At 41.2% G+C, this 12,997-nt stretch overlaps 1 protein-coding gene across 1 annotated transcript in view; it reads right to left on the bottom strand.

The window, feature by feature from the left end:
• LOC146178212 (uncharacterized) overlaps positions 1-10,197 on the bottom strand; it is a 46,934-nt gene extending 36,737 nt beyond the window's left edge. Inside the window, exons 1-5 of the mRNA XM_084579652.1 lie at positions 9,985-10,197; positions 8,631-8,731; positions 5,670-5,806; positions 4,032-4,129; positions 2,813-2,910 (exon numbers count right to left, since the gene is read on the bottom strand). Coding sequence (XP_084435778.1) covers positions 2,813-2,910; positions 4,032-4,129; positions 5,670-5,806; positions 8,631-8,731; positions 9,985-10,197 — 647 coding nt within the window. The remainder of the gene's footprint in view (positions 1-2,812; positions 2,911-4,031; positions 4,130-5,669; positions 5,807-8,630; positions 8,732-9,984) is intronic.
• Positions 10,198-12,997: the final 2,800 nt, after the last annotated feature.

Here is a 12,997-nt window from a genome sequence, read left to right as displayed (position 1 = left end):
CCCAGACGAGTAGAAAACAGGCATAAAATGCATTTCGAGAAATGCCAAGTGCACTCCAGGACTACCCCTTCCTGGCACTTTTGGGTTTCAGAATGGCGCAGGTCCCTTGTTCTGAGTGGCCAAATTTTAATCAATGGAGTGGCACTTGTTCGAGCTCACACAATTATGGAGTTACAATATTGGCTGTCAGGCTGTGCTAAGCCTTCTTATACGATGAACTGCATCTGTTCTTTAACTTCAGCGCTGAACGGACAAAAAGAGGACATTATCAAATGGGTAACACCCAAGCGATATGGAGAGGAAACGTCACTGTAACAAACACAATTCTACGCACCACAGACGCAACCCGAGACCTTTTCACAATCATTTGAAAAATATAGAAGTGCCGCTGGTGGCGCTTCTGTTCACGATGATCCGGCTGCTCTAACGCGCGTCACTTTTCCCTCTTGGTATTAATCTGACTGGAAGATTTACAATGGTGAGACATTCAGCTTCACATTCGGCTTTATGAACGGCCTCGGGTTCATTGTAGTTTCCAGGAAATGTTCAATTCAATTCGTCTTGGTTTCATAGTACCTACAAAGGCCTGTAAATACCCTCCTGGCCTAGACGTTGCACTCAGCAACTTGGTGACGGCCCAGAGGCTACACAATGCTACATTCAACGCAGGTGATAAACATGAATTAATATAGCAACTGACATTAATCGAAATGATATTGAAAATATATATACAAAAAGACAAGCATATAAAAATATAGTCACATGAAACAACTTGAAAAAGTAACTGTTACAATACGAAAACATATGAATGACAAAGCAGTCTAACTCGCCTTTCAATGCAGAATCAGAATGGATTCGAGGCGACATACAGCAATAATCTTGTTTTTGCCGCGAAAGACAACTCAAATTATTGTATGTAAGAAATGACGGGTTTAATTTTTTATTATGGTCTGTAATTCAGCAGCTGAATAATACATATGTTTGCGGCAGGCAGTCTTTTCTCGGAAACATGTCTTAGGATCCCGGAAGGAATATGTAGGACGGAAATACCCATAATCCGTCGCACAATTTGTTTTCAGCGCTGGGGAAGCCACAGTTATCTGAACCTGTCCAAGCAGCAGTCGCATCAATGTGTTCTTTCACTCCCGTTCCTCGCCACTAGTGGCGCAATCACTGGGGAGGAAAAAGTAGCAGTTTCCAGCGACTGCGTGCAGGACAATTAGAAAGCTTCTGTGGGTGCCACATTCATGAATCGCGCACCACCACGTTAAATGCCAACGCTGTTTTTTTTTTTCTCTAATGTTTCGTGTTAATTATGACATCACATTCTTTACACACCGAAAACCATTTATCAAGATAACGAGTAGAACTATTTGAAGAGAACAAAGGGCAAGAAATAGAAAGTGCGTTTTGGCCAATATATGACGTTCCGAGGTGACAACTTGTGACGGTACGGATACAGCCACAAAATATATCGCTTGTGCATTGGTTGACTGGCGACTGTAAATGAGTGCTGCAGCGCTAATTGTTTTAAATTATTAAAAATATATACCAAAGTTTTGGCCTGCAGCGTGTGTGGAGCGAATGTAGGCGGACTTGAATTCAATGACCTCTTAACCAAGGGCGCTAGTATAAATCTCACCGACAGAAACCATGCAATGGGAAATAATAATGTTCATTTGCTCTGCGACAAAACACCTGGCCGCCGTGAACTTGGCACTGATGACCAGGAAATTAAGCGGAATGTAACTTGAAAATTTCAATAAAATTCATAGACGTCGAAAAAACGCCGGTGTTGCCATTCAGAATGTCACCTGCTGTGAAAATTTATTCAGTGGCTGAAACGCTCGTAGTGCTTTCGAAACTCCAGCATAACTACATTTTTATTTGCTACAGTAATTGCTTGTAAAACGGACATAACAGTACTAAAACATCTAGGGACTCTAGCGTTTCTGCAGACCTCAGTGACGGAGAGGGATTCACCTCCCAGAGTGCTGCATATTGTTAGTGAGATGGACTACATGAGGCCAATACTGGATGCAGACCCCTATGTAAATTTAACAGGACCTACACTCTCAAAGGCGGACACAGGTGCTTAGCACAGGCATAACCCCAGCGCAGCACACAGTGCAGCAATTTTCGGCAATGCATCGCATCTTCATCCTCAACACTTTATTGTTCGTAGGGCAACACACATTATCCATATTTAGCCTATTACAAGAATGCAGGCACATGATAATGAGAACTGGACAAGCTGGTGACTGTGCCATAAGAGTCAGGGCCGCTGTCTGCCCCAAAAAGGAGAAGGGAGAAAAATGACGTAGAAAGCGCGGAATAAGACGCTCTTCGATTATCTTCATACATTGCTTAGACGCGATGTCAGCGTTTTCAGCCTTTCCGAGAGAATAAAGGAATTGATACTATAGCCTGAAATTGCTCTCTCGGGCAAAGGAACCTAGCTGGCTGGTATGGTGACACATTTTCGTACTATAGTTGAAGGAAGGAGTCATTGGACGCGTAAAAAAAAGCGGACAGGAAACGAGAGCTAACAAAAAGAAGTGCAAGGCGAGAAAATCAAACCGAGGGGGAGAGGGTTCTTTGCCGAGAGAGGCTGCAATGCTTAACCGGGAAAAACAACGATGTTCTTCCTATATATATGACGAAATAATGTTTTCCTACCAGCCAGTAAAACTGTGCAGTCGAAGTTGTACTAGTAGACAACATAGAGCTCCCAGGTTTTCGTAAGAAATAGCAGTGAAAAAATGTTTTGCATACTCAACGAAGCTTGGGCGTGGGAGCATGCTGTACCTACCTTTGCAGTTCGACCGTAATGTAGCTTTGTTTGCAGGGCCAGTAGTCGCTTACTTCGAACACAGGACAGCTCATGACAACGAAGGACTTCTTGGGAGCCTGCACACCACGCGTGATGTAAACGAGTAGGCATGTCGGAACAATATTTATCTATATTCTTCGCAGTAGTTATATAAAGTAGCCTTCCAGCTGAACGTTTTTCGATTTTCATTGTGGTTCTACTGCTGTAAGCCTATTTTGAACTAACTGCTCTACCTCCTAAGTTTAAATGTGCGGCCTTACCTTTCCTATCATTCTCTTCTATCTTTCTCCTTTAAACTCCTCATTCCCCTTCCCCAGTGCAGGGTAGCAAACCGGAAGCTTTCCTGGTTAACCTCTCTGCCTTCTCTCTCTCTCTCTCTCTCTCTCTCTCTCTCTCTCTCTCAGAATGGCCATTGTGTGCAGTCTTTTTTGTCGTTGTCGTTGTTGTCGTCCAAAGTATTTATTATATTGTGAGCCCTCCGCGGATCTTCTTTCATTTCTTCCACAATATACAGGTACATATATAATAAAAATGAACACAATCTTCAAACTAAATAAAACACAAAATGGCTTTATAGCTTTGTTAAGTTGGTTGGTTTGCAAAGGTTTACGTAAAGGAAAAGAATACTAGGGAGTGCAGAGTTTGTTTATACTTTAACTAACAGGTGTACATACGCGGTGGTGTACAAAGCTCAGTAAAAAGACGTGAACTGGAACTCTCCTTACATTATCCTCTCCTGTTCTGACCGCCAAAATCATAACCCGAAAACATCTGTCGCTTTGAGAGGTCTTTTCGTGCTAGGATGGACACCAACATCCCTTCCTGCTTGTTAATCCCGTTCACTATATCGGTCCTCTCTGCTTCTTGCGAAACTCCCATGATGCATAGAGCTGGATAGGTATTGCTAGCGTATTTTTGAAAACAATACAAATTCACTGTATTTTATTAAATAACAAAGCTGCTTCTGACGTTTTTGACACGGTTTACAACTCTACTTGACTTTCTTAGCATTATGCGCAAACATATGCAAGACTATTCACAAAATGACGTAATTTTCAATGAATTTAATCTCCAACCTTCGTTTTGAAGCATTGAAGTTAACTGGCAAAAAACATGTCCAGTAAAAATGTGAAAATTGGCTTCATAGAACATTTTTCATGTCAAACCTAGGGTTAGGACCTCTTTCTCTCTAACTGACCAGAATGACAAAATCTGTCTCTTCGCGGTGTGTCGTGCCGCTGACGTCCAGTGTGAACTCGACATGCTTGATGAGGTCGATGATCCGCTTTGGGTGCCCTGGAAGTAATAAACACGTACTTGTAGTTTTCCTGAAGAGACGACTCAGGCAGGATTGCACATATTGAAACACTGTGAAGACAGCATATGAATATACGTGCGCACGCAGTTATACTCGTGCTCCCTAAATATCTCTCTGGAAATTCCGATGCCTTATTTCTCTCTCTCTCTCATGCCGGTTCTACGCTGGCTTCTTAATTTTGCTTATTTAATTTCTTCCTGCTATCATTTTGTTTATTTACCTCTTCCACTTTTTTCTATAACATATACGAAAAAATTTGTAGGATACGAACTTTAGTCTTGCTGTCAAAATGCAGCATGTTTTACATGCATAAACAAGAATGAATCTATAAAGAAATATTAGGAAGAAGTGGTGTTTCGCTTTGAAAGATCATGCACCACTGCATGCTTCATAATGCTGTGCAATTAATGATTGCATTACCTTCGCTCGGTCAAATCCTATAAATATACATAGCCTATTCCACCCTTACCTCCTCCCCCCCGCCTCCCCTCCAAAAAAATGAAGGAAAGGGAAGAACAGCGGGAATACTTCTATCATTCCGTCAAAATTTATAGTAAGACTTGATAAACTGATTTGAAGCCTGACACAGGTCCCTATCCGCTCGCACAGTTTGGCATCATGCAGTATTAAGAAACAAACATGTTATAACACCTGTTAAATATAAGCATTATTAGGATAACACTTACAAATTTGAGACAATGACATAATAATGTAATCATGTCTAAATATTACACAATATTACGCGCAAAGATTTTCAACTCAACGTAAATTTTCACAGGTAACATTTCAATGCACTCGGAAAACCTGAAGAAGCATCACATTCATGCACATGAATAAAATTCAATTATTAAAAAAATATTGAAATGTTACATAAATAATAAAAATGAAAAGTAGAATGTGAGACATACTTATTATTTATTGTGTGACTTCTAAAAGCCCAGCCTCATACTTCCTAAAAAGAAAATCAATGCACGTAGGGTCGACTCAGTTAAGTAGAGCAAATATGAATAGTTTCCGTGAGCTCTAACCTCTGAGATAGCGTCGAGAAGAAAATAAGGCGAATACGTTTGTCGGGATCGGCCTTGGAATTTGAAGGAAATAATTTTGGTTTATAGCTAAAGTGGGGATTGGCCTTGAATTTTAAAGGAAAGATTGGCTTGGCTTGGTTTTGTTTATGAGTGTAGATAAAACGCTCTAGTTAGTAGCGGCACGCCAGACTGTTTCGTCCCAGAGCTGTGTTTGCAAATTTATTTACAGAAAGCGTACAAATCAACATGGAAGCTTGCTGTGGTCAGCATAACAACAGCGAAGGTAGTGCCCGCGTAGATTGAAACATGCTGGTTTGCTAAATTTAACTGAGTTAATCTGATGGACACAAGAAAATCAGGGGTCGTGAAATTGGCTCCTTATATGTTAACCAGTGTGCAGAAAAGATGACTGTGCTTCTTATATACGTTATTAGCGCAGTTGAAAAAGAAGTGTTGACTTGGTAATCATCTCGTCGCGTTTTCCGCTTACTTTTGATCACCTGAAGCTGACAGTTGTACGAGGCTTGCTGTGGATTGGCCGTCTTAAGCACGATCATGCTTTCTTGGGATCCAGGGTTGCCAGACGTGAACGTAAATGGAGCCTGGGGAAACTTGTTGTTGCAGAACCTGCGCAAAGGCGCTGGCCTTAACCGTATGCCTGCAAAGCCTACATAGAGGGACAGGATATTAAGGCTTTGGTGTCTCAGAGGTAGTCGTTAACAGGTACCTCCAGAGTTGGTGTCATTTCTGTACTCTCAGACACACCAACTTACACTGAACGAAGGAATGGTGCCGTGCGTGTCACTTCTTGGGCTGAACTGAGCTTAGTTATAATTTAGAATGCTTGTGATAAGGGGATTATTTAATTAAGGCAGAGCGCGGTGCATATTCTCACAGCCGGAAATATCTTACGCTGATTTTCAGGAGCCCTAAGTGGAAACAGCAGTATACCGACCCCTCTCACAGAACTGACGTACGTGCGGGTAACAGCCGCTGTACGCTGAAACGAACAAGTAAGCTTTTTCCTGCGTGATAAAATGACGTATTGGAGGTTAGCATGCAAACAGCTTTGCCTGGAATAAAGCGTGCACGTAGTCTGTAAGTCTGTAATCGAGTATATGTCATGTCACCTAGAGGGAAACCATAAATGAGCATCTGGTTTAGTTTTATGCGCTTGCAATGTATATCTTGGAAGCGTCTTTGCGCACTGGTACACAATATACCATTAAACTGTACATAACAAAACTGTGAATTGCGGGGCAATAAGATATATATATATATATATATATATATATATATATATATATATATATATATATATATATATATATATATATATATATATATATATGGTTTGGTTTGGTTTGGTTTGTGGGGTTTAACGTCCGAAAGCAACTCAGGCTATGAGAGACGCCGTAGTGGAGGACTCCGTCAACTTCGACCACCTGGGGTTGTTTAACGTGCACTGACATCGCACAGCACACGGGCGCCTTGCTTTTCGCCTCCATCGAAAAGCTGCCGCTGAGGCCGGGATTCGATCCCGCGCCCTTGGGTACAGTAGTCTAGCGCCGTAACCACTGCGCCAGCCCGGCGGGCAGATATATATATATATATATATATATATATATATATATATATATATATATATATATATATATATATATATATATATATAGCATGAAATACAACTTGAAGCAAAGCCGGAAAACCAATACATACCTGAAGAACATATTCAGGAATTATCGCAAAGGTAGCGCTCACAGAACACACATATGGGAAATTAGATTTTTGTAAGAGATGGAGGCAGCAGACGCCGATGATAATAAAGACTACACGTTTTTGTCATTTATAATATTAACGCATGATGTGTGCTTCAAAGCAGTAAAGCATCAATTGCTCGTTTTTGATAATGCAAATCTTGTGTGCTACTTGACATAGTTCAGTAAGTAATGCAGCTGTGATTGTCAAAATAATGTCTCATTCCGATTTTAACGAGGTGCTAGCATAGCGCCTAATTAACCCCGACTAGCCTCTTCTCTATTTCTCCTTGTCGCACTACAAGTGTTATATATTGAGCACAAATGAGCTCTCATGCACCAGCTGCACATACAGTAAGAGCGAGAGCGTTAAAGTTTCAGCGCGTGTGGATGAAGATTTCACGACAGCGGCCAACATCATATCGCAGTCATTCCCACTTCCGCAAACGATCTGGCGGGTCTCTTAGCCACAAGGAGAAGCCTATCTTTCGACTAGCATCGCCCATCCGACTAAGCGAGGCCGAGCCTCGCAAGAAGGCCAGCGATTTGTATGTCAAACTAGTTGCGTGTTTGTGTGTATTTGCTTTATTTCCTTTCGCTCAAAAATGGCGCTCCGTGGAAGCCGTACTTCTAAGCCGCGCCGGCACGTTTACGAAGCAAATCCGGTGTTCATACACGATTTCAAATACAATGCCTTGCCGGTCACGGTTCGAGCGGCTACCTTCATTTCGTATGGACGCATACACGTGTTGATGCCGGTCGAACAGAAAGGAAAGCGCGGGTTTTCAGTGCCGTTTACAAGAGCGGTGAATTCCGCGCTAAAGCAAATGCGCGCTCACAATATTATCCCATTTGCTTAGCTCGCACAGAGTTGGATAAAGCTCGATCGGTTCAGCTCTCAAAGCCGCACCGATGCCCTGAGCGTGTCAGAACGCTTGCAGGTGCTCTGGTCGGTATAACAAAAGAAGGCGTCATTCTAGGACGCCTGTAGTGAGGCAGCAGTAAAGCTCTTATGAGTATACGCGATGCTCCGTGGATCATATCGCTTGAAACTTTTTATAAAACTACCCTTTAAAGTATGCCCCGCCTCGGGTTTGCGTTCATTCTCAATTTCAGAATTATTCAGCTATCGAGCAAAGTTTAAAACAAGCCCTTTTTTATAATACCGATGTTTGTTTGCCTCAGATACATTTTATTTCTCCTGTTATTTTTTTTTTTTTTCAGGGAAAGCCTAACTGAAATGGACATCAGGTTGTAGAGGAAAACACGTCATCTGACGTTCGTTTTCCACTTATATGCCTAAAAGTTCAGTGCCTTTATTACCTCCCTCCTGATTTTTCCTATGAGAGAGTAGGTACCTCATAGTGCACTTGTGTGTTATACTAAATTCTAAAAGGAGACAAACAATGTCGTAAAGTTTCGGAGAGTAGAAGCCACTACCTGCATTACTTTAACTGATATATCATCTCAATGTCTCTAGGAACTTCTGTGGCAAGCCAAGTGGAAACTTTAGTGAGTCGTTGATGTTTGTCCTCAGAAAAGGTGAAGTTCCTCGTCATGTAGAACCTGGTCGGGCTGTTCTCAGAAAGGCTGCCCGCTGGCACTGTCATGCGCCAGCGATTAAGCGATTTATACCTGAGGTCTGTTAATAAATGAATGGCGAGAAATGCATGACGTCACGTCAATAGTTGTACCTTTCACTATTGATCATGAGGTAGTCATGGGAGCAGTTGAACGTCGGACTTCTGATCCTCACTTGAGAGCACGTGACCTGTATCGTCGCATTTGGGGGCACCTGCGCACGCAGAAACATGTGACGAATCCGGTGACGAATGTATTCGCACACGAAGACCTACTTTCACCTAGGACGTGTGCGAAGACACTATATTCGACTCAATATTGATCAGTAAAGCGCAGCAACCCTTTCTCAGCGAATTTGATTGTCTCATCTCCCCACCTGACTTTACTCGGTTTTAATATGTTGCCTTCTCACTGTAAAGACTTAGTTATGTCCTCGCATACTACCAGGCATCTGTTCTGGTCACTACGGCCACGCCCAAATCTATTTCATCCTTGTGTCCAACTTTCTTGCACACCAAATTTAGTTGTGACGCAACTGTGCTATATTCTAAATTACAGGTTATTAATAAATATTGATGGCATTCTCCAATATACCGATGGAGAGCAAAATCTAGCATTTAATGTTATATTCTGCTCTAAAAGCGAGTACCTCAGAATGCGATATAAAACCACTGGGATGCGTTATAGACAAAAACTTGAGAAAAACTTGAATCATACCAAAGAGGGATCTTTTTATATTGTGGAGCAGTCTTACGAACTGCAATATATGATCTGTTTATGAACAGCTTACTGTAGAAAAAATTCGCTTGTCCAGAATTTCTAGGTGAACTTCTGCTAGAATTAATTCAACTAATAGTTATTCCAGGACTACATAGCATACTAGCGCGCTTATGGTTTGATAAGGAATTCAAGGTTAGGATATTAGTGACGCTTAAAACTCGATTGTGCGTTCAACTTAATGTACTCGAAAGTCACACGTAAAAAAAAATAAATCATAATAGCCTCACTGACCAAAATAGCTTGTTATTGTCGACAGATTATGAGACGAATTAAAGTTATGATCCCTAAAAGAGCAGCTGCAGGTGCAGACAGCCCCAAAGCGTGAACAAATAAGATATAGAAATGTACCTATTCGCGTGAACTCCAACGTCTTATCTCTTGGTTATTTTTCAGCTTAATACTGCTAACGAATATCCGACATTGTAACATATTTTTCTCAATACAAATTTCTGGCGCCCCTCTTGACTCTGGGAGCGGAGCAGAGCTGCATCGAGTGAAGCTCGTGTGTGAAGAAAGAAAGAAAGAAAGAAAGAAAGAAAGAAAGAAAGAAAGAAAGAAAGAAAGAAAGAAAGAAAGAAAGAAAGAAAGAAAGAAAGAAAGAAAGAAAGAAAGAAAGAAAGAAAGCCCTGTGTCGTGTGCCACCTGACACTTAAAGAGCAGCGCCAACGAACTGTAAACAACACCCACCATAAGTTCGTATCCTTCGGAGTAGACATGCGTCACCCGGGTGATCGACTGCGTAAGTTTCTCGAACTTGACGTCCGGCACTGTGGGGAAGTCGGTCACTCGAGGCCCCGCCACCACGGCGCTGTCACTGTTCACCAGGTCAATGCACATCCACTTCTGCACCTCTGCGGGTGGCGTGGAGACCGGTTCAGTAGAGCACCAACAGCTGAACATCCCGGAAAACAGCCTAGCACTACTATGACGAGTTTCTATCCCTAAGCCACTATGTCTGTTGTTTTTACAGGCATGATGTTAAAGTTTAGTTAAGAGTTTATACTTATCTGCTATTTAGTAGTTTTCTGTTCCTCAGACTTTTCTCCTCACGCCGCGACACTCTATGGTCATCATGAAATGACGTCAGCAGAAAACAAAGGTCATGTGTCCAAAGACAACGGCTCGTGACTGTGCAGCGTGATTACTGGGTGACACTGCCCCTTGGAGTGTCTCATTTCATGCAGATACCTCTACGTCATAGAGCTGACATCAGAAACGTTTTTCGCATCAGTTTACAATCGGCATCGAGTAGACGAGCGACCTTACAATTGCAACCAAACACCGAGACGTACGACTTTTCTGGCTTTACCTTCTTCGCATATGTCGGATGCGCTCGCCCTTCCTTGTTCTACCGGTGGATACGAATCTGTCTGTTCATCTGCAAAAGCGCAGAGAAAAACAGAGCACGATCATCACTACTCGGCTGCGTCGGGTCTTAGAGGAAAGGAAATGCATATACAAGTAAAAAGTAGGGTTGTCTGGTTTCTTCTCTCTACATGCTGAATGTTAAAAATGCAGGTTGGAAGAACATGAGAAATACTACACGAATTGCCATGGCAGAGTTGACAAACCACGCTGTAAAGTGAGAACAATTACAAATAATAGAGAGGCACACAGTAGTGGCAGCTGTAGTGCTGTGACGGAAATAGATAGACAATCTCGCATGCTTTGCTAGCACAACCGCCTTTTCTTTTAAACATGATACATGTTAAAGCTTACGTATATGATGGAACGTTCTATTTCAAATTCATCGAGACGGTACTGGGTTTCTGTCACAATGATATAGTCATTACCCAGAGTAATGCCTTTATAAGCTAAAAAATGAATAAATGGTCGCCACCTGCGAAAAGTTTCGCAAGTAGACTGAAAGTACATACAGATGTCGCCAGGATGTGAGAATCTATACTTCAAAATCATTTAGTTCAAAACATTGACCACGCAGTCCTTTTCATTGTAGAGGAACAAAATTTAAATGCCATTTTTCGACCGTAAAAGCCTTTGGTAGCTGGATTAGCCGTGACAGAACAAGAATAGATTTTTAACAAGAACAAAAATGAAATGAACTTGATGTCAGTGTCCTTTGAGCGATCACCAGAGCGATCGTATTTTTGCAACGAAACTTTTCCTCGGTCTCAGCTTTAAGCACTTTAAAGAGTTCCTAATACTCCAGGTATAAAAGCAAGTCGGCCATGCTTCATGGGAACAAATGCAATTACGTAGAAAGAGACTGTTATCGGTCAAATTTTTTCTAAACATCTACTTTGTAAAAATATACTGTTTTGATTCTGATGGAGATAATTGTTACTGACCTTACGAACTAACTACACCGCCGAGTCGCATCATTACCGTCCCCTACAAGAATGATCGGTCAGCATAGTGGTTTTCATATAAAAAACGTTCGTAGAAGAAAATATAGCTCCCCACTTAGCATTAAATACAGAGGACTGTGTGCAGACGTTGAAGCCTGCTGGCTTCTTAATTTTGCGCCATTACCAGTGATGGCCCCCATCTGGCAAGGATGTCTGGGAAGGAATTTCAGATGGCAATTTAAAGGCAATCCACAAACACTAAAGGTCATAAGTTGAGTATTTCACCAAGCAAAACAATAATGTAAAATTCTTCGTTTTGCCTAGGAAAAATTACAGCTGGGAGCAAAAAAGAGTAATATTCCCTTTAGCCATGGTAACATGGTAACGACGTTTGATAGAAAAACGTCGGGTTAGAATGATTCAAACCTTGTGATAGTTCTGTCGTGAATTTAATTCGGCCGCCAATGCAATAACCTAAATTGGCTGTACAAAACGAGAACAGCTTACATTCTTCTGTGGACTCGGATGACGAGCTTTCTTCTATCTGAAAACAGAAATTATAAAGTAGAACGTGCGTCTTAGTAAATCTGTCATTAGAAGGTGCGTGGCTGTATGAGTGCATTCGGTGTATCTTGTGAGGTTACTTGTAATTGATCTCGTAAGGCGGAAGGTTGCGCCTCTCCAGAATTATGTGGTCGGCAACATGGTTTTGTGTTAAATAAATTGACATGTAGAACCTAACTAACCATTTCTGCGAAGGTAAAGTCAACCTTCATAATAACGAAATTCCATACAAAGGTACTTTAGGAAGGCACCTAATTTCTAATTACTGAAAGAATCAGCCACCTGAGGGGATGTGATAGCACACTGCAGTTCCTATAGTTATTTACCATCTCGACACCAGAAAGTAGCTATAATAGTTTAATTTCTCCCTGTGATCATATGAAATGCGGAGTAGCTCAAAAACTCTTCTTACGAAGCATAGTGTTCTGCATTTATATAAATAGTCTGTCTTAATCAGTTTATTTTGTAGAGATTTTCATGTGTGCTGATGATATCACCTTCACATTAATGGTAGTTCAGATCATTATTTTGTTATATAAATCAGAACGATGGATAAATTAGAACGATTTATTGGTCATTTCTGACTGGTTTTCTAACACTCGATTGACCTTATTTCTTCAAAAAGCAAAATATATCGTCTCATCTCATTGCATAAACCAACAAAGATGATTACAGTGAAATTAGTATCAAAATAATGATGCAATTAATCATGTCGCATCATAAAAAAAAAAACACTTTTTGTGAATCTGTTATATACAGGAGGCTGCCAATTGTAGTAAAGTGGTGTCTGCTGAATAGAAAAAGCTGAATAATTTTTTTTTTGTTTA

Source organism: Amblyomma maculatum, chromosome 9, assembly GCF_055883805.1.
Source record: "Amblyomma maculatum isolate TAMU_Amacu chromosome 9, ASM5588380v1, whole genome shotgun sequence".
Taxonomy (NCBI): Eukaryota; Metazoa; Arthropoda; class Arachnida; order Ixodida; family Ixodidae; genus Amblyomma; species Amblyomma maculatum.
The sequence above is the reverse complement of the archived record's forward strand: the minus strand, read 5'-3'. Positions and strand labels throughout refer to the sequence as shown.